Source organism: Pseudophryne corroboree, chromosome 6 (assembly GCF_028390025.1).
Source record: "Pseudophryne corroboree isolate aPseCor3 chromosome 6, aPseCor3.hap2, whole genome shotgun sequence".
NCBI classification, from domain to species: domain Eukaryota; kingdom Metazoa; phylum Chordata; class Amphibia; order Anura; family Myobatrachidae; genus Pseudophryne; species Pseudophryne corroboree.
The window spans coordinates 700150291-700168701 of record NC_086449.1 but is presented as its reverse complement, the minus strand read 5'-3'; the positions used below and the strand labels follow the sequence as shown (position 1 = coordinate 700168701).

The window sequence follows — 18411 nt, the reverse complement described above, 5'->3', positions numbered from 1 at the left end:
GAGGCACCCACGGATCCGGTGGTATGGGTACCAGCCTGAACCCGGTTCCCACAGGATAACTATTTCAGAATAGGAAGCCTAATCCATCTGGCTAAAATTTGTTTAGATGTTGGCAAACCTGTCTTTGTACTATCATAATAAAACAAACAAAATGTTCCTATTGTCTGATGTACAACATAACCTGTACGTAAATACGTAAATCTCTGACAACGTTCAAAGACACGTCCCCATCTGCAACTCCGTGAAAAGATGGAACCACAATATGCTGGTTTACCTGAAACCTTGTACTATCTTCGGAAGAACTCTGTCCGCCCTGTCTGAATCGAAATTTAGAAAAAGGACTCTTACACAATAAAGCCCCCAAAACAGAGACCCGTCTGGCCGAAGCTGAGGCAAGTAACAGCTTGACTGTCCAGGAGAGACATCTCAATCCTGCTCTTTCTAAAGGTTCTAAAGCCGATCTGATATAGGCCAACCCCCAGGTTAGGTCCCACGGCGTCGTGCGAGGACGGAAAGGAGGTTGTATACTCAGCACCTCCCGAAAGTAAGTCCTGGAAACCAACCCTCGTAGACACCAGTCTATGCGGTCATCCATATACTGTAATAGTGACCGGCTTCCTAGCTGCTATCGTTGTAGGGAAAGCCACATTTGGTATTTCTGTCTTTCACCATATCCGGGACTCAATAACCACTCCGTTAAACGCAACCTGATTAAGTCTGGGTGGAGGAACTGCCCCTGTGATAGCAGGTCATCCCGCTGAGGTAGCCTCCAGGGATCTTCCGCTAGTAGCCTCTTCAAATCAGAGTACCAACCTCTGCGGGGCCAGTTTGAGCAATGAGAATTGCCCACACTCTTATCCGTTTTGGCCTCCATTATTACCCTGGGTCTGAGAAGAAAAGGTTCTGTAAAACCAAGGAAGTGTCAATGCGTCCACTGCTTCCGCTGCTGGATTCCTAGTTCTGGTCACATACCTGGGCAGTTTATGGTTGTGTCGTAATGCCAAGAGGTCTACTCGAGGTAGGCCCCATCCTCCTACAACTATCTCGAAAACTATTGGGTGTAGACACCACTCTCTTGGATGCACGTCCTGGCGACTGAGATACCCTGGTTCCCAGATCTCCACTCCTGGAAAGAACTATGCCCAAAGAACGCTGTTGCGCGCCTCTGCCCAAAAACCAGATCAAAATGCCATCTTGTGTCTTGGTCTTCCTGGACGGTTTATGTATGCCATCGTTGTAACATTGTGGGACTGCATCTGCAGGTGGTGAGTCATCACTAAGCCTACAGCTAAGAGAAGTTACATTGTAATAGCACCGAGCCCGAGAATCTCCATGGAATAGACTGCTCTTTCGTGACGTCCCTCTGTTCTGAAACCGATGTTCCTCAGGGACGGCACTACAACCTCTGAGACTGGCATGCGTTGCGAGGATCCTCCAATCCCAAATGCCGAATCTCTGGCTGCTTTGCGAGATTTCTATGTAACGACCACCAAATTAGGGAAGGTTGGACCCGTGTAAAATCTGCAATTTGCGCTATAGAAACTAGTGCGAACCTGCTCCCTGAGCAATGAGGTTCCTGTAATCGGTCATACTGTAGAGCCACCATCTTCCTTAGCAGATGCACACCCAGGTGTAGGGAAACCATCTGTGCCTGTAATACTTGAGCCACCAGCCTCTGTATGTCATGGATCTTGTTCTCTGTGAGACCTAGAAATTGAGTCCCTTGAGTTGGCAGTAGGTTGGATTTCTGGAAATCCAGAATCCACCCATGTTGAGTGAGAAAATGATGGGTCGTCTGAGCATCTTTGCCAGCTGTTCTGAGAGGAGGCCCTGATCAGCAGATCGTCTAGATAAGATATGATCGTGACCCCTAACCTTCTCAATCTTACGACCCATATCACCCTGATCTTTCTAAAAATTCTCGGGTCCAAAGATACACCGAAAGGCAAGGCTCAGAGCAGGTAATGATCCTTCACCAGTATGACTCGTAAGTATGTTTGGTGAGGAGTCCAAATCGGGATATTGAAGGTATGCATTCTCAATGCCCCCAGACACCATGAACTCCCCTTATTCTAGGCCAGTAATGACAGATTGGATTGATTCCATCTTGAGTCTATATGCCGTTAGAACTGGTTAAAAACTTTTAAATTGAGTATCAGTCTGACCGTCTGGTATTTGGAAGTAAGTTCTGAATTTTTGTAATTCCTATCGCTTTTGAATGGACTGACAGCTTGGGCGTTGTAGAGGTCTATTGTTAATGTAAGGAGACAAACCCTCTTCAAGTCTCGGACCCGGTCTCCGCCTTCCAACCCCTACTCCCCATAGGAGGTCTAAGGTGAGAATTTGTAGAGACCTGATTACTGGCTATTTGGAACAGTCTTTGTTATCCGAGACTCCACCAGAACCAGACTGGGAACCAAACTAGTTGAATAAAAGGACCAGAGTCACTTCTACTACCCCTTGGCCCAATTGTATGATACCCGGTAGGCAGAAATTCCGTCTGACTCTCTTTTGGACCCAGGAAAGCTTCCCTTCTCAAAAGTCTTCCAAACCAGTAACTCTAGCCTCTTTACCGAAACACGAACATCTTAGGTCCGTTTGAGATGGTCTTGCACTTAGAGGTTGGATCGCTATGTCCATTAGAAACTACATATGCCTGTTCTTCAGAGGGACTATAAAAAATAAGAATGTCCCCTTTACAGACTAGGCAGAGGTAAGCCCATCTGTGGAATCCGAAATTCACCGAACCATTAGGCAATATATCCGAGATCGGGATGCTAACCTCCTTAGTAGCCTGATAAGTATACATGGCTAACTCTCAGATATGCTCTGCTAGTCAAAAATTGTGTTTGGGTAACTTGGAAGCCTTTACTGGCCGCCCACTCTTTAGCTCAATTCTTTTTCGCCTGTAACGGTTCGCCCTCCGTTACGAAGCCACCGTCTCTCCCCACTCTTACGCTAGGGTAGGAAGGGGATTACCATTTTCGGCCATCATATTATACCTGTGTGGACGGAGTAATTCTAACTCTGAATTCCTCCCTGTTTCGGATGGGTGCTCAGCCCATACTTAAAAGTTGTCTGCCCGTTGTCAACTGTTGCGCACCCCCGGGCTGTTTACCGTATTGCTCATTGATTTGAGCAACTCCTTCCTTTTTACTTAGATAAACATATACATACCACTCAGCCGGATTTTCACCTGTGAGAATAGGAGGAGAAAAGCCGTAGGAATATTGGGAGCTCTGAAGAGTATTTTCAAAACCGCTGAAAAATAAACAATTTATTAATATAAATACTCCAACTATCACCTACAAAACCACCAACTGCTGATACAGGTAGCGTTGAATTGGGTGTCAATATCTGAAGCTCCCAACTCCGTCGGACCTGTTAGCAGCGTCCGTTGGAGACATTATGGATATACATCTATATTAGATGTACGCCAAAGGTAACTGGACTTAACATGCTGGTAATATGGCTTAGCGTGCTTGGTTTGTGCATTGATGTTGAAAATGCACCCCCACAGAATACATTGCAATGTATTTTATCTTTTCAATAGGCAACGGAATACCGTAGTGGATGACGGCAACAAATGTACACTGGATTCACCTGGCTGGCTTCATTGAGAAAATAAATAAATAAAAATTATTTTAAACAACAGCCTCGTTGCAAACCGCGTACACCCAACTGTGATTCAGTTCTGAGGTCGCGGTTGATATCCAGTCGTTCCCATTATTTTCACAGGATCTTTGTTAGAAGTCCATTGAAAATGATTAAGTATAACATGTCTAGCATGTCTGATTGAAACACATGGAAAATCCTCTGCATCAGTCTATCTACAAGCAGCCAGCAGAGGGAGTATTCTATAATAAAACCCCTCCCCCTGATCTGACTGGCCAGGAAATATGGCACCACTGATGTGTATAGCCCTACTGTTCAGCATTCTGGCGCCTTGAACTTATTTAAAAATGGTCACTACTGAAAATTAAAGTACACCTCATCTAAACCCAGTGTTTATAAAATTACATACTCTGTGGCCTCTAACTCAGGGCTTTTACCTGAGCATCGCTGTGTTAAACCACAATACTGTGGATACTTCGTATCGGTGGATGGAGCCCAGGTCCCACTGTATGCTGGAGTCACTGCTCCTCTCTTGTCTCCTCCCGCGCTCTGGGTCCTGACTGCCCTCCCGGGTACTGTAACGCCCAGCGCGGATAAAACCGGGTCCCTTGCCGCGCATATCACTATCCCCCTGCCGTCCCCGCCGAACCTCCGCTTGATGTGCTGATGGAGGAGGGGCGCGTGGGACAGTGTACGCCAAGAGCGGCAAAGGGAGAGCTGGATGCCGCGGCTACCAGCCGCGGGAGACACAGAGCCGGAGGTAGGGTGCGTGGGACAGGGTACGCAAAGAGCGGCATAGGGAGATGGATGCAGCGGCTGCCAGCCGTGGGAGACACTGAGAGCCAGTGGAGGGAGGAGGGGGGGGGGGGGGGGGGGGGGAGCGGGGGAAGCTGCGCTGCTAGACTGTCAGTGTTAGCGAGAAGGCAGCAGCGCGCTCTGTGCTGTAGTTAAACAGGGTAATTAAACCGTAAGCTGAGCTGCAGGTCGGGAGCCCTAACCATTAGGGTATAGGAGCTCCTTGGGACTATACGAACTAGGTCTTGTTACCACCAGTACTCACTGTACTTGTAATCCTGATGTTGCATCGGATTTTCCAGTTGAGAGATGTAGATCCCTTTAGCTGGGATCCTTCTCTCAATTCTGAAGACACTTGTCCCCCTTTTAGTAGGTTGACGTAGTCCGAACTTCTGTTAGTAAAGACTGCACCCTCCTTTCATTTAGGAGGGATTGGGCACCTTTTTCTTTTGATAAAGCCTGCAACCTCCTTTTAGATAGGAGGGATTGGGCCAGTCTTAATGACAAAACACTAAAAACATAAAATAAAAAATAAAATTCTTTATGGAGCAGAGCTCCCATGTGCTTCTTTCCTCCTAGCACAATTTTTCAAACTGAGGGATGAGGGATGTGAACGGGGAGGAGCCGGCTGTGCAGACAATGTTTAATTTTAGATTGTGCCACACCTCCAGTTGCAAGCTTCACACCCTACTGTATAATGCTGTTCCAGTGTCCCCTAGTGGATGAAAGAGAAATAATAGAATGGTTTTAAAATTAAGACTGCCAACAACTCATGTCACAGTAGCAGCAGCTTCCGTGGTGAAACAACATTTACCCTTGAGTCCTCTTGTACTACTGGTGCTGGGTCTGCTGGAAGAGGAGATGGGCTCTTTTCCACCGCCTCTTCTTCTTCTGGGGCCAGTTCCTCAGACACTGGTTCACACTTTTCTTCAACTACCTCCGGCTCTGGATCCTGCTCTGGTTCAGGCTCTGGCTCGGGTTCAGGTTCCACAATCTGCTCCTCCAGTGCCTCATCCAAGTCATTATTACTGAAAATCCAAATCACATGATATCATTCCATCTATGGCAGAAAAAACAACTCAACACCTGATTAATAGGAGGTCATTAAAAAGGTGGACAACAAGGACATGACAGAGCTAGCGAAATTCACAAATGGAAGCCTAGGATTTTCTGAATAAGAAATAGTCCGCAAAATGGATGCCTGATGCAAAGTAATTAAAAAATAAAATAAAAATAAATACCTGCCAGACTGATCATAATAGTTGCCGTCATCTGTGGCAACTACTTCTGGAGTTTGTTGTCTCTCCTCCGGCTCATCTACTTCCTCATCTGATTCTAAAATGGAAATCATACGGCAAATGTTATTCAGCTCTGTAGACTGTACCTAACTACACACCCTTAAGTTGATTTTGTTTATTAAAATAAATGAAAGTAAAACAGAAGCTATATAAAAGTAGTGTAAACACTCTAGACAACACGCAAAATACACAGCTTTCCTAAATAATAAGTAGGCTTTGAAGCATATAATCAGACACACTGTAAAGCATATAAAGATCCTATTCCATTCTATAACAGCACTCTGAGAAATCCAGAAAGGCCAACTGGAGGGAAGTGCAGGTGGATGGCGTCGTGATTTGCTGCATTATACACTGGGGTGGGGCCATAAAGACACCATTTACAACGAAATACATTGTGGCCCTGCCCTCTTCTGTACAATGCTGCAAATCACAAAGTCCGAGTCCACACCAAGCCCTCGGACACACCCTTCACTTGGGAAGCAAGTGGCTGGCCGACTCTCAAGAGTGTGAGAACTCCATGAAATGTGGCAGAGTAGGCAAGTGTGAATACAGGTAGAATTACACTCCATGGTGGACTTTCAATATGGTTAAGAGTACAAGGGATTAACTAGAAAAAACTGCTCACACACCTTCGGGAGGCTCTGTGTCAGAGTCACCAAAAACTTCATCTTGGTAACGGAATATGTCGTTATGGACATAAAACTTGTTTGCCACAGATCCCTAAAAAAAAAAAGAAGCAAAAAAGGTAAAGAAATTGCACACATCAAAATTTACATTTCACAGCTATTCCCACAATAAAACATATCAAAGCACAATCGTACAGAAGTTATGGCGTGCAGTTGAATTGTATTTGACCCCCATTATGCGACAGCCTTACCTCTGGTGCCAGCACAAAGGTCTGCATAAAGCGCCGCATTGGCTGCCTGTTGTTGGACAGCTCCCCCATCACTTGTACCACAACCCCATCATTTAGAGTGGCATGAGCATCAACGTGGCGGATCTTTGTACGACAATCCTTGAAATTCAAGGACATTACTTTCTTATGGATGTCCTGTAGAAACACAATTACATATTAGCTTTCAATACAGGAAGCTGAATAACTCCAAAATGTTTATTAAAAAAACACACAGCAAAACGTACAGTTTGGCCGTATACAGCGTCCGCAGGTTTCCCATTCGTGTCCAAACCACCATGAACATAGGATGAACTTTTTCCATAGAACCTAAAAAATGTTTGGGAGGTCAGTTGTTTATAGTATCAAAAATCGCTGTTTAGACAATTCACACACAAGACCATTCTCTTGACATATGTAGGCCAAGTGTCAGCAGCTTTTAAGTCCTGATTCTGAGCTAGGGTTGCAATTATACAGGATACTTTCCTGCAGTCACCAGATGGGCCACTGAGAGGCTTATGCTTTAAATAATAAGATTTTACTCACCGGTAAATCTATTTCTCGTAGTCCGTAGTGGATGCTGGGGACTCCGTAAGGACCATGGGGAATAGACGGCTCCGCAGGAGACTGGGCACATCTAAAGAAAGATTTAGGACTACCTGGTGTGCACTGGCTCCTCCCCCTATGACCCTCCTCCAAGCCTCAGTTAGGAACTGTGCTCGGAAGAGCTGACACAATAAGGAAGGATTTTGAATCCCGGGTAAGACTCATACCAGCCACACCAATCACACCATATAACACGTGATAGGAACCCCGGTTAACAGTAAGATAACAATTGGAGCCTCTGAAGAGATGGCTCACAACAAAACCCGATTTTTGTAACAATAACTATATACAAGTATTGCAGACAATTCGCACTTGGGATGGGCGCCCAGCATCCACTACGGACTACGAGAAATAGATTTGCCGGTGAGTAAAATCTTATTTTCTCTGACGTCCTAGTGGATGCTGGGGACTCCGTAAGGACCATGGGGATTATACCAAAGCTCCAAAACGGGCGGGAGAGTGCGGATGACTCTGCAGCACCGAATGAGAGAACTCAAGGTCCTCCTCAGCCAGGGTATCAAACTTGTAGAATTTAGCAAACGTGTTTGCCCCTGACCAAGTTGCAGCTCGGCAAAGTTTGTAAAGCCGAGACCCCTCGGGCAGCCGCCCAAGATGAGCCCACCTTCCTTGTGGAATGGGCTTTTATTGATTTAGGCTGCGGTAATCCTACCGCAGAATGCGCCAGCTGAATAGTGCTACAAATCCAGCGCGCAATAGACTGCTTAGAAGCAGGAGCACCCAGCTTGTTGGGTGCATACAGGATAAACAGCGAGTCAGTTTTTCTGACTCCAGCCGTCCTGGAACATAAATTTTCAGGGCCCTGACTACGTCCAGCAACTTGGAATCCTCCAAGTCCCTAGTAGCCGCAGGCACCAGAATAGGTTGCTCAAGTGAAAAGCTGAGGACGAGTCCTCAATTCTGCCCTATCCATCTGGAAAATCAGGTAAGGGCTTTTTTTAAGACAAAGCCGCCAAATCTGAAACCCGCCTGGCCGAAGCGAGGGCCACAGTATGACCACTTTCCACGTGAGATATTTTAATTCCACAGTCTTAAGTGGTTCGAACCAATGTGATTTCAGGAATGCCAAAACCACATTGAGATCCCAAGGTGCCACTGGGGGCACAAAAGGAGGCTGAATATGCAGAACTCCTTTGACAAAAGTCTGAACTTCAGGCAGTGAAGCCAGTTCTTTCTGGAAGAAAATCGACAGAGCCGAAATCTGGACCTTGATGGACCCCAATTTGAGGCCCAACGTCACCCCTGCTTGCAGGAAGTGTAGGAATCGACCCAGTTGAAATTCCTCCTTCGGGACCTTCATGGCCTCACACCAAGCAACATATTTCCGCCAAATGTGGTAATAATGTCGTGCGGTGACATCCTTCCTGGCTTTGATCAGGGTAGGGATGACTTCCTCCGGAATACCCTTTTCCTTTAGGATCCGGTGTTCAACCGCCATGCCGTCAAACGCAGCCGCGGTAAGTCTTGGAACAGACAGGGTCCCTGCTGCAGCAGGTCTTGTCTGAGCGGCAGAGGCCAAGGGTCCTCTGCCAGCATCTCTTGAAGTTCCGGGTACCAAGCTCTTCTTGGCCAATCCGGAACCATGAGTATGGTTTTCACTCCTCGCAGTCTTATTATTCTCAGCACCCTGGGTATGAGAGGTAGAGGAGGAAACACATAAACCGACTGGTACACCCACGGTGTCACTAGAGCGTCCACAGCGATCGCCTGAGGGTCCCTTGACCTGGCGCAATATCTTTTCAACTTTTTGTTGAGGCGGGACGCCATCATGTCCACCTGTGGTCATTCCCAACGGTTTACCCGCATTTGGAAAACTTCTGGAAGAAGTCCCCATTCTCCCGGGTGTAGGTCGCCCATCGGAGAATCCTTGTGGCTTCTGCCATCCTGCTTCTTGTGCCGCCCTGTCTGTTTACATGGGCGACCGCCGTGATGTTGTCTGAATGGATCAGTACCGGCTGGTTCTGAAGCAGGGACCTTGCTTGGCTTAGGGCATTGTAAATGGCCCTTAGCTCCAGAATAATTATGTGAAGCGAAATCTCCTTGGAAATTTCTTCCCTGTGTGACTGCACCCCAGCCCCGAAGGCTGGCCTTCGTGGTCACCAGGGCCCAGTCCTGTATTCCAAATCTGCGGCCCTCTAGTAGATGAGCCCTCTGCAGCCACCACAGCAGCGACACCCTGTTTCTTGCCGACAGGGTTATCCGCTGTTGTATCTGTAGATGGGACCCGGACCATTTGTCCCACAGGTCCCACTGGAACGTCCTTGCGTGGAACCTTCCGAATGGAATTATGCTTCGTACGAAGCTACCATTTTTTCCAGGACTCGTGTGCTTCCACTGGAAGAAACACTCTTTTCTGGTCTGTGTCCAGAATCATTCCCAGGAATAGAAGACGTGTCGTCGGGACCAGCTGTGACTTTGGAATATTGAGAATCCAGTCGTGCTGTTGTAGCACTTCCCGAGAGAGTGCTACCCCTACTACCAACTGTTCTTTGGACCTCGCCTTTATCAGGAGATCGTCCAAGTAAGGGATAATAAAAACTTCCTTCTTGCGAAGGAGTATCATCATTTCGGCCGTTACCTTGATAAAGACCTTCGGTGCCGTGGACAACTCCAACGGCAGCGTCTGGAACGGATAGTGACAGTCCTGTACCACACATCTGAGATACTCCTGGTGAGGAGGATAAATGGGGACATGCAGGTACGCATCCTTGATGTCCAGGGAGACCCTGTAATCCCCCTCGTCCAGGCTCGTAATAACCGCCCTGAGCGATTCCATCTCGAACTTGAATCTTCCGATATAAAAGTTCAAGTATTTTAATTTTAAGATGGGTCTCACCGAACCGTTCTGTTTCGGTACCACAACCATTGTGGAATAGTAACCCCTTCCTTGCTGAAGGAGGGGCACCTTGACAATCACTTGTTGTGATTATAGTGTTGAATAGCCACAAACACCGCCTCCCTGGCAGAGGGAGGTGCCGGTAAGGCAGATTTTAGGAAACGGCGGGGGGAAGAACGTCTCGAACTCCAGCCTGTACCCCTGAGATACTACTTGAAGGACCCAGGGATCCATGTGAGAGAGCCCACTGGGCGCTGAAATTTCTGAGACGGGCCCCCACCGTACCCGGGTCCGCCTGAGCAGCCCCAGCGTCATGCTGTGGACTTACCGGACGCAGGGAGGACTTCTGCTCTTGGGAACTAGCTGTGCGCTGCAGCTTTTTCCTCTACCTTTGCCTCTCGGCAGAAAGGATGAGCCTCTAGCCCTCTTGCTTTTCTGGGGCCGAAAGGACTGTACTTGATGATACGGTGCTTTCTTTTGTTGTGGGGTAGCCTGTGGCAAAAAAGTCGATTTCCCAGCAGTAGCTGTGGAAACGAGGTCTGAAAGACCATCCCCAAACAGTTTTACCCCCTTATAGGGCAAAACTTCCATGTGCCGATTCAAGTCGGCATCGCCTGACCATTGCCGAGTCCATAACCCTCGTCTGGCGGCAATGGACCTAGCGCTTATTTTTGATGCCAGCCGGCAAATATCCCTCTGTGCATCACGCATGTATAAGACCACGTCTTTTATATGCTCTATTGTCAGCAAAATATTGTCCCTATCCATAGTAATTTTCCGACAGGGAATCTGACCACGCAGCGGGAGCACTGCACATCCATGCCGAAGCAATGGCTGGTCGCAATATAATGCCCGAGTGTGTGACTATATCTCTCAGTGTAACCCCCTGCTTTTTATCAGCAGGTTCCTTCAGGGCGGCCGTATCCGGAGACGGTAGTGCCACCTTTTCTGATAAGCGTGTAAGCGCTGTATCTACCCTATGGGGTGTTTCCCAACGTGACCTATCCTCTGGCGGGAAAGGGTACGCTGCCAATAACCGTTTAGAAATTATCAATTTCTTACCGGGGGAAGACCACGCTTCCTCACACACCTCATTTAATTTCTCAGATGCAGGAAAAACTACTGGTAGTTTTCTGTCACCAAACATAATACCCAATCATGTAACGGGTGGACCTATTTGGAGGGTACACTAGTCTCATCGTCGTCGACACTGGAGTCGGTATCCGTGTCGACATCTGTTTCTGCCATCTGAGGTAGCGGGCGTTTTTAGAGCCCCCCATGACATTTGAGACGCTGGAACACGCACAAGCTGAGTAGCCGGCTGTTCTGTGTCGTCGACCTTTTGTGTAAGGAGTTGACACTTTCACGTAATCCTTCCATAAGTCCAACCACACCGGTGTCTATCCCGCAGGGGGTGACATCACATTTACAGGCATTCGCTCCGCCTCCACATCATTATCCTCCTCATACATGTCGACACAGCCGTACCGACACACAGCATACACACAGGGAATGCTCTGACAGAGGACAGGTCCCCACAAAGCCCTTTGGGGAGACAGAGGGAGAGTATGCCAGCACACACCAGGGCGCTATATATCACAGGGATATCACATATAAAGAGTGTTTTCCCTTATAGCTGCCTATATATATTGTATACTGCGCCTAAATTGTGCCCCCCCTCTTTTTAACCCTTTCTGTAGTGCAGGACTGCAGGGGAGAGCCAGGGAGCTTCCCTCCAACGGAGCTGTGAGGGAAAAATGGCGCCAGTGTGCTGAAGGAGATAGCTCCGTCCCTTTTTCGCGGACTTTCTCCCGCATTTTTATGGATTCTGGCAGGGGTTAAAAAGCACCTATATAGCCTCTGGGGCTATATATGGTGCCAGTTTGCCAGCCAAGGTGTCAGTATTGCTGCTCAGGGCGCCCCCCCCCCAGCGCCCTGCACCCATCAGTGACCGGAGTGTGAGGTGTGCATGAGGAGCAATGGCGCACAGCTGCAGTGCTGTGCGCTACCTTGGAGAAGACCGAAGTCTTCAGCCGCCGATTTTCCGGACCACCTTCTTGCTTCTGGCTCTGTAAGGGGGACGGCGGCGCGGCTCCGGGAACGGACGACGAGGTCGGGTCCTGTGTTCGATCCCTCTGGAGCTAATGGTGTCCAGTAGCCTAAGAAGCCCAAGCTACCACCACTTAGGTAGGTTCGCTTCTTCTCCCCTTAGTCCCTCGATGCAGTGAGCCTGTTGCCAGCAGGTCTCACTGAAAATAAAAAACCTAACAAACACTTTCTTCCTAGGAGCTCAGGAGAGCCCCTAGTGTGCATCCAGCTCAGCCGGGCACAGAAATCTAACTGAGGCTTGGAGGAGGGTCATAGGGGGAGGAGCCAGTGCACACCAGATAGTCCTAAATCTTTCTTTAGATGTGCCCAGTCTCCTGCGGAGCAGTCTATTCCCCATGGTCCTTACGGAGTCCCCAGCATCCACTAGGACGTCAGAGAAAGTTTGCTATATACAACTAGTTCCCAGCTCGTCAAAATGACAGATCATAACAGTAGTGTCAGTGCTGGGCAGCAACACTTGAATTGCTACGTTGGGCACCATCTAGTGGCCGCCGGCGTGCAACACACTTGAATTCCCCTCAGAGGTGAGGAGCAGCGTTAGCCTTTTATTATATAGGATTAACGATTTGTAAATGTATGCTGGAACACTGTTAATTTAGATATAAGTAGAGATGAGCGGGTTCGGTTTTATTCGGATTTACCCAAATCTCCTTATTGGCCATCGGACGTCACATGTTTTGGTTAGCCAATAAGATAAATCCAGAAAATAAGAAATGGTGATAATTCTGGCGTAAAGAACAGCGTAAATCCGAACCCGCTCATCTCTAGATATAAGTATTATGTAGTGAGGCAGGGAATCTACAAACATGAAGTAAAGGCTTAAATGGCAACAAACATTGGGGTCAATTCTATTCGGCAACTTAAGAATAGCGCCGGGAATTAGCTCCCGACGCTATTCAATTCAGCTCCAGTTAAGTCGGCGATGTCCCGTTCTCGCCGACTAAACAGGTTGAATTGTCGGGAGAACGGGCATTCTCAGACTTAACTCCCCGGCGCGAGGCTGATTCCCGACAGAATCAGCCTTGCGCCGGCCGCGAGGCAGCACTTTTGTCAGGTTTCTTCTCTCATCCCCCGGGGATGAGAGAAGAATTCCCGACAATTGCGGGTCACTAGCAGCTGAATTGAATAGCGTCGGGAGCTAATTCCCGGCGCTATTCTTAAGTTGCCGAATAGAATTGACCCCATTGTGCAAGTATCATTCCTCACTCGCAGACAAGCATATATATATTACAAGGTATACATATTCGTTTGAGGTTGACACCATTCACCAGTCCACTATCAACCCCCTGGTCTGGTCTCCAAATTCCAGGGAGAACGGCTACATGGCTACACCTCTTCCTCTACTGAAATTCCCTCCCTCATCTTGAGAGACTTCAATATTTCTATTAACCATACATCATCTTTTAGTTTCTCAATGCACCTGCCCGCCACATCGCCCACTTCACTGACCAGTCATTTATTCCCCATTGTGATAACTCTGATTTCATCAATTCCCTTTCTCTGACCATCACCTATTTCCCTTTAGCTTTTTTCTAAACCCGTCGCCTTCACTACCTACCAAGGATACTACTACCAAATGTTAAATTGTGGCCCTGATACTTAAGCTGGGTACACACCTAAAGATTTATCTGTCTGGCATGAACAAAAATCTGGTAATGTATGGGAGATTACAATCAAATATTTGCTTCTAAACACTGGAAAACAGGCAATGGTCACTCAGACAAATTGGTTAATTCCTTTTCATTTAAAAAATGTATCTAATTATTTTTGTCTGTCTTTTAGAATGTGTGAGCAAATGGTTGATTGTCATTTCTGTCCATACATTAAACATTTTTATTTCCAACAGACAGACTGGACAGATAGATCTCTAGACATGTACCCGGCCAATTCGACGGAGCGTCGGACGGCCGATACATATTGGGCGGTCCCCACACATGGGGCGATCCGGTGCCCAACCACCCGCTATGCCGATCCTCCTACACATAGTGCTGCATGGGGAATGTCTGCCTGCATTGTTGATCTTTTGAACATCATGAAAGATCAACGATGCAGGCGGACGACCCCACGGGTGCACGTAGTGAACGACATCATGCCCATACACGGAACGATATAGCCGCTATATTGTTCCAATGCGTCGGATCAGCAGCTATATCGTGTTGTGTGTGGGCATCCTTACTCCTCCACACTCATGCCATTTCCCCCTACAACAGCACCCTTACCTTTGCCCTGGACTATGAACCTTGACATTAAAAAGTCAGTGAATAACTGTCAATGTTTCCTCAGCACCAAGCTACACTAAAGAAAATCATGCTCCAGCTAAAATCCTAGCTCTCCTCCTATAAAAATGCACTTTCCCACTCCAAAACTGCATCTTTCACAACTCATTACTTCTGTCATCTAAACCACTCATCTACTATCCTTCAATTCAATCCACTACTCCTTCAATTCAATCCACTACTAATCTCCTACTACCCCCCACACACTTCAGATTCAAAATTGGATCCATCCAACAAAAGATCTTCCAACAGTAGGTTACCATACCATCCCTTTAAACTCTACGCTCAAGGGGGTCGATTCTATTCGGCAACTAATGAATAGCGCCGGGAATTAGCTCCCGACGCTATTCAATTCAGCAACTAATTACCTGCAATTGTCGGGAATTCTTCTCTCATCCCCGAGGGATGAGAAGAGAAACCCGACAAAAGTGCTGCCTCGCGGCCGGCGCGAGGCTGATTCTGTCGGGAATCAGCCTCGCGCCGGGGAGTTAAGTCGGAGAATGCCCGTTCTCCCGACAATTCAACCTGTTTTGTCGGCGAGAACGGGCCATCGCCGACGTAACTAGTTGCTGAATTGAATAGCGTCGGGAGCTAATTCCCGGCGCTATTCATTAGTTGCCGAATAGAATCGACCCCATGGATTGCATACATTTTGTGGCCGAGCAAAAAATCAGATAAAATGCAGCTTGAAGTCAGCCAGCCACAGAACCTGTGTAATTCATTAGTGCCCTGGTTTAAAGGGATAGCAAGGTAAGCCTATCCAACAGGTCCCTCTTGATCAAGTCCATCCAAACTTTCCCCATTCTCCACTTCATCTTCTTTGTGTCCAGTCACTGGATATCATTTACTAAGATGGGAGTTCTATTTAAGATGGGATGCTGCCCATAGCAACCAATCAGATTCTACTTCTCATTTATTTAGCACCTTCTACAAGATAATACATGGAATCTGATTGGTTGCTATGGGCAACATCCCATCTTAAATAGAACTCCCATCTTAGTAAATTTGCCTCATAGTCTTAACTCTCCCTCTTTATCATATATCCATCCATATCCTCCATCAAACCCTGCTCAGCCTGACACCTTCCCCCTCTGTGGTAAAGCACTCTGTGGTAAAGCACCCCTTACCCCTCCCATCTTCAGAAAACAAAAACCTACCCATTATTCAAACTTCCTTCAGCCCTTTTGCCTTGAAGCAAATAGTTTTCCCCTGCGACTTTCAATAGTGGGCGACTGACAGAGGAACTCAATTGTTGGTCTGATGGGGCACGAGTGCCGCAGGGGAACACATTTCTCACCTCCTGAAGTGGAGAGAAGGCATGTATGTGAAATCTATGGTTTGGGTGCCTTAGACAGTCTTAGCCACTCTATGGGGTCGATTCTATTCGGCAACTTAAGAATAGCGCCGGGAATTAGCTCCCGACGCTATTCAATTCAGCTCCAGTTAAGTCGGCGATGTCCCGTTCTCGCCGACTTAACAGGTAGTTTTGTCGGGAGAACGGGCATTCTCCGACTTAACTACCCGCGGCAATGCTGATTCCCGACAGAATCAGCCTCGCGACGGCCGCGAGGCAGCACTTTTGTCGGGTTTCTTCTCTCATCCCCCGGGGATGAGAAAAGAATTCCCGACAATTGCGGGTCACTAGCAGCTGAATTGAATAGTGTCGGGAGCTAATTCCCGGCGCTATTCTTAAGTTGCCGAATAGAATCGACCCCTATGTGGCTAAACCCTGTGTGGTCGGGCGTTACAAGCACAATAAATAATGGGCACCCAGAACAACTGAACTACTCTCTCGGGCTCCCAAAACAACTGAATTCCCCTCCCACTGTCAAATATACGGACCAGCAGAATCTTGTAAAGGAGTCCATGAAGAGGTGACTATTCGGATAATATGGCACCACCTGCATTTTTTTTTTTTTTTTTTTACAAATACAGTGTCAACCAAGTTCCAGAGATTTCCAGAGATCTGTGCTTAACAAACGATTAAAATTACTACTTTGTGCTTTTTGTGTTTGATATTTCTATGTAGTCATACTGGCATCAAAGGTTCACTGTCTACACAAATGTAAAAGCTCGTACCTATGCAGGAAATCTGGTGCCTGGTTAAGGAGCGTATAATACTGCCTCACGAACTCCCGCCCGACAAGCAGGGGACTTGGCTTCTCCATCACCATTTCTTTGGTCAACTGAAATCTAAGGGGGGAAAAAAAAAAAAACGTAATCACCACACAGACTGAGGTGTATTCAAACTACAGTCCAAGAAAAGCATATCACGTCAGTCAAAACACATGTGCGCAAAAAAACCTTTAGGTCTTACCCATAGCTGGCATTTTCATTTAAAGTCTACAGCAAAACACCTTAAATATATGACAGCTAGATCCCCATTATCAATGTAGTGTGAGTGTGAGTGTGAGTGTGTATATATGTATATATATATATATATACACACATACACACATACATACATACATACATACATACATACATACATATATATATATATATACACACACACATACATACACATATATATACAGGTTGAGTATCCCTTATCCAAAATGCTTGGGACCAGAGGTATTTTGGATATGGGATTTTTCCGTATTATGGAATAATTGCATACCATAGTGAGATATCATGGTGATGGGACCTAAATCTAAGCACAGAATGCATTTATGTTACATATACACCTTATACACACAGCCTGAAGGTCATTTTAGCCAATATTTTTTATAACTTTGTGCATTAAACAAAATGTGTGTACATTCACATCATTCATTTATGTTTCATATACACCTTGTACACACAGCCTGAAGGTCATTTAATACAATATTTGTAATAATTTTGTGTATTAAACAAAGTTTATGTACATTGAGCCATCAAAAAACAAAGGTTTCACTATCTCACTCAAAAAAGTCCGTATTTCGGAATATTCCGTATTTCGGAATATTTGGATATGGGATACTCAACCTGTATATATATACATACATACATACACATACATACATACATACACACACACACACACACACACAGGTTGAGTATCCCTTATCCAAAATGCTTGGGACCAGAGGTATTTTGGATATGGGATTTTTCCGTATTTTGGAATAATTGCATACCACAATGAGATATCATGGCGATGGGACCTAAATCTAAGCACAGAATGCATCTATGTTACATACACACCTTATACACACAGCCTGAAGGTGATTTTAGCCAATATTTCTTATAACTTTGTGCATTAAACAAAGTGTGTGTACATTCACACAATTCTTTTATATTTCATATACACCTTGTACACACAGCCTAAAGGTCATTTAATACAATATTTTTAATAACTGTGTATTAAACAAAGTTTGTGTACATTGAGCAATCAGAAAACAAAGGTTTCACTCTCACTCAAAAAAGTCCGTATTTCGGAATATTCTGTATTTTGGAATATTTGGATATGGGATACTCAACCTGTATATATTATGATCCTTTATTTATATGGCGCCACAAGGGTCCCGCAGCACCCAATTACAGAGTACATAGGCCCATAATCACAACAGGAAAACAGTGGCTTACAGTTGAAGACAATATAGGACAAGTACAGGGTAACCAAGCATAACTACACCAGTAAACGACAGAGATAAGTTCCAAGGTGGCCAAAAAACTGCAGGATTTGGGCAGTTGAGGATTATTGAAGTAAGAAAAGTATAAGCACATGAGGGAAGAGGGCCCTACTCGTGAGAGCTTACATTCTAAGGGGAGCGGTTGACAGACAGGGGTGACACAGATGGGGTACATCGAGAGCGTGGAACAGAGGGTTAGGATGAGATTAGGCTGGGTTTGGTAAAGAAGTGGGTCTTAAGAGCCCGTTTGACGTTTTGTAGAGAGGTGGAGAGTCTGAGGGGGAGAGGTAAAGGATTCCAGAGAAAGGGAGCAGCACGTGATAAATCTTGGAGATAGGAGTGGGAGGTAGTAATC

The 18411-nt window shown here is 46.4% G+C and overlaps 1 protein-coding gene across 6 annotated transcripts in view; it reads right to left on the bottom strand.

The window, feature by feature from the left end:
• Positions 1 to 18411, bottom strand: part of G3BP1 (G3BP stress granule assembly factor 1) — a 227677-nt gene that overhangs the window by 125084 nt on the left and 84182 nt on the right. For all 6 annotated transcript variants that reach the window (XM_063928340.1, XM_063928335.1, XM_063928336.1 and 3 more), the window contains exons 2-7: positions 16525 to 16638; positions 6849 to 6930; positions 6586 to 6759; positions 6338 to 6428; positions 5652 to 5745; positions 5225 to 5438 (exon numbers count right to left, since the gene is read on the bottom strand). In XM_063928340.1, the coding sequence (XP_063784410.1) occupies positions 5225 to 5438; positions 5652 to 5745; positions 6338 to 6428; positions 6586 to 6759; positions 6849 to 6930; positions 16525 to 16638 (769 nt within the window). The remainder of the gene's footprint in view (positions 1 to 5224; positions 5439 to 5651; positions 5746 to 6337; positions 6429 to 6585; positions 6760 to 6848; positions 6931 to 16524; positions 16639 to 18411) is intronic.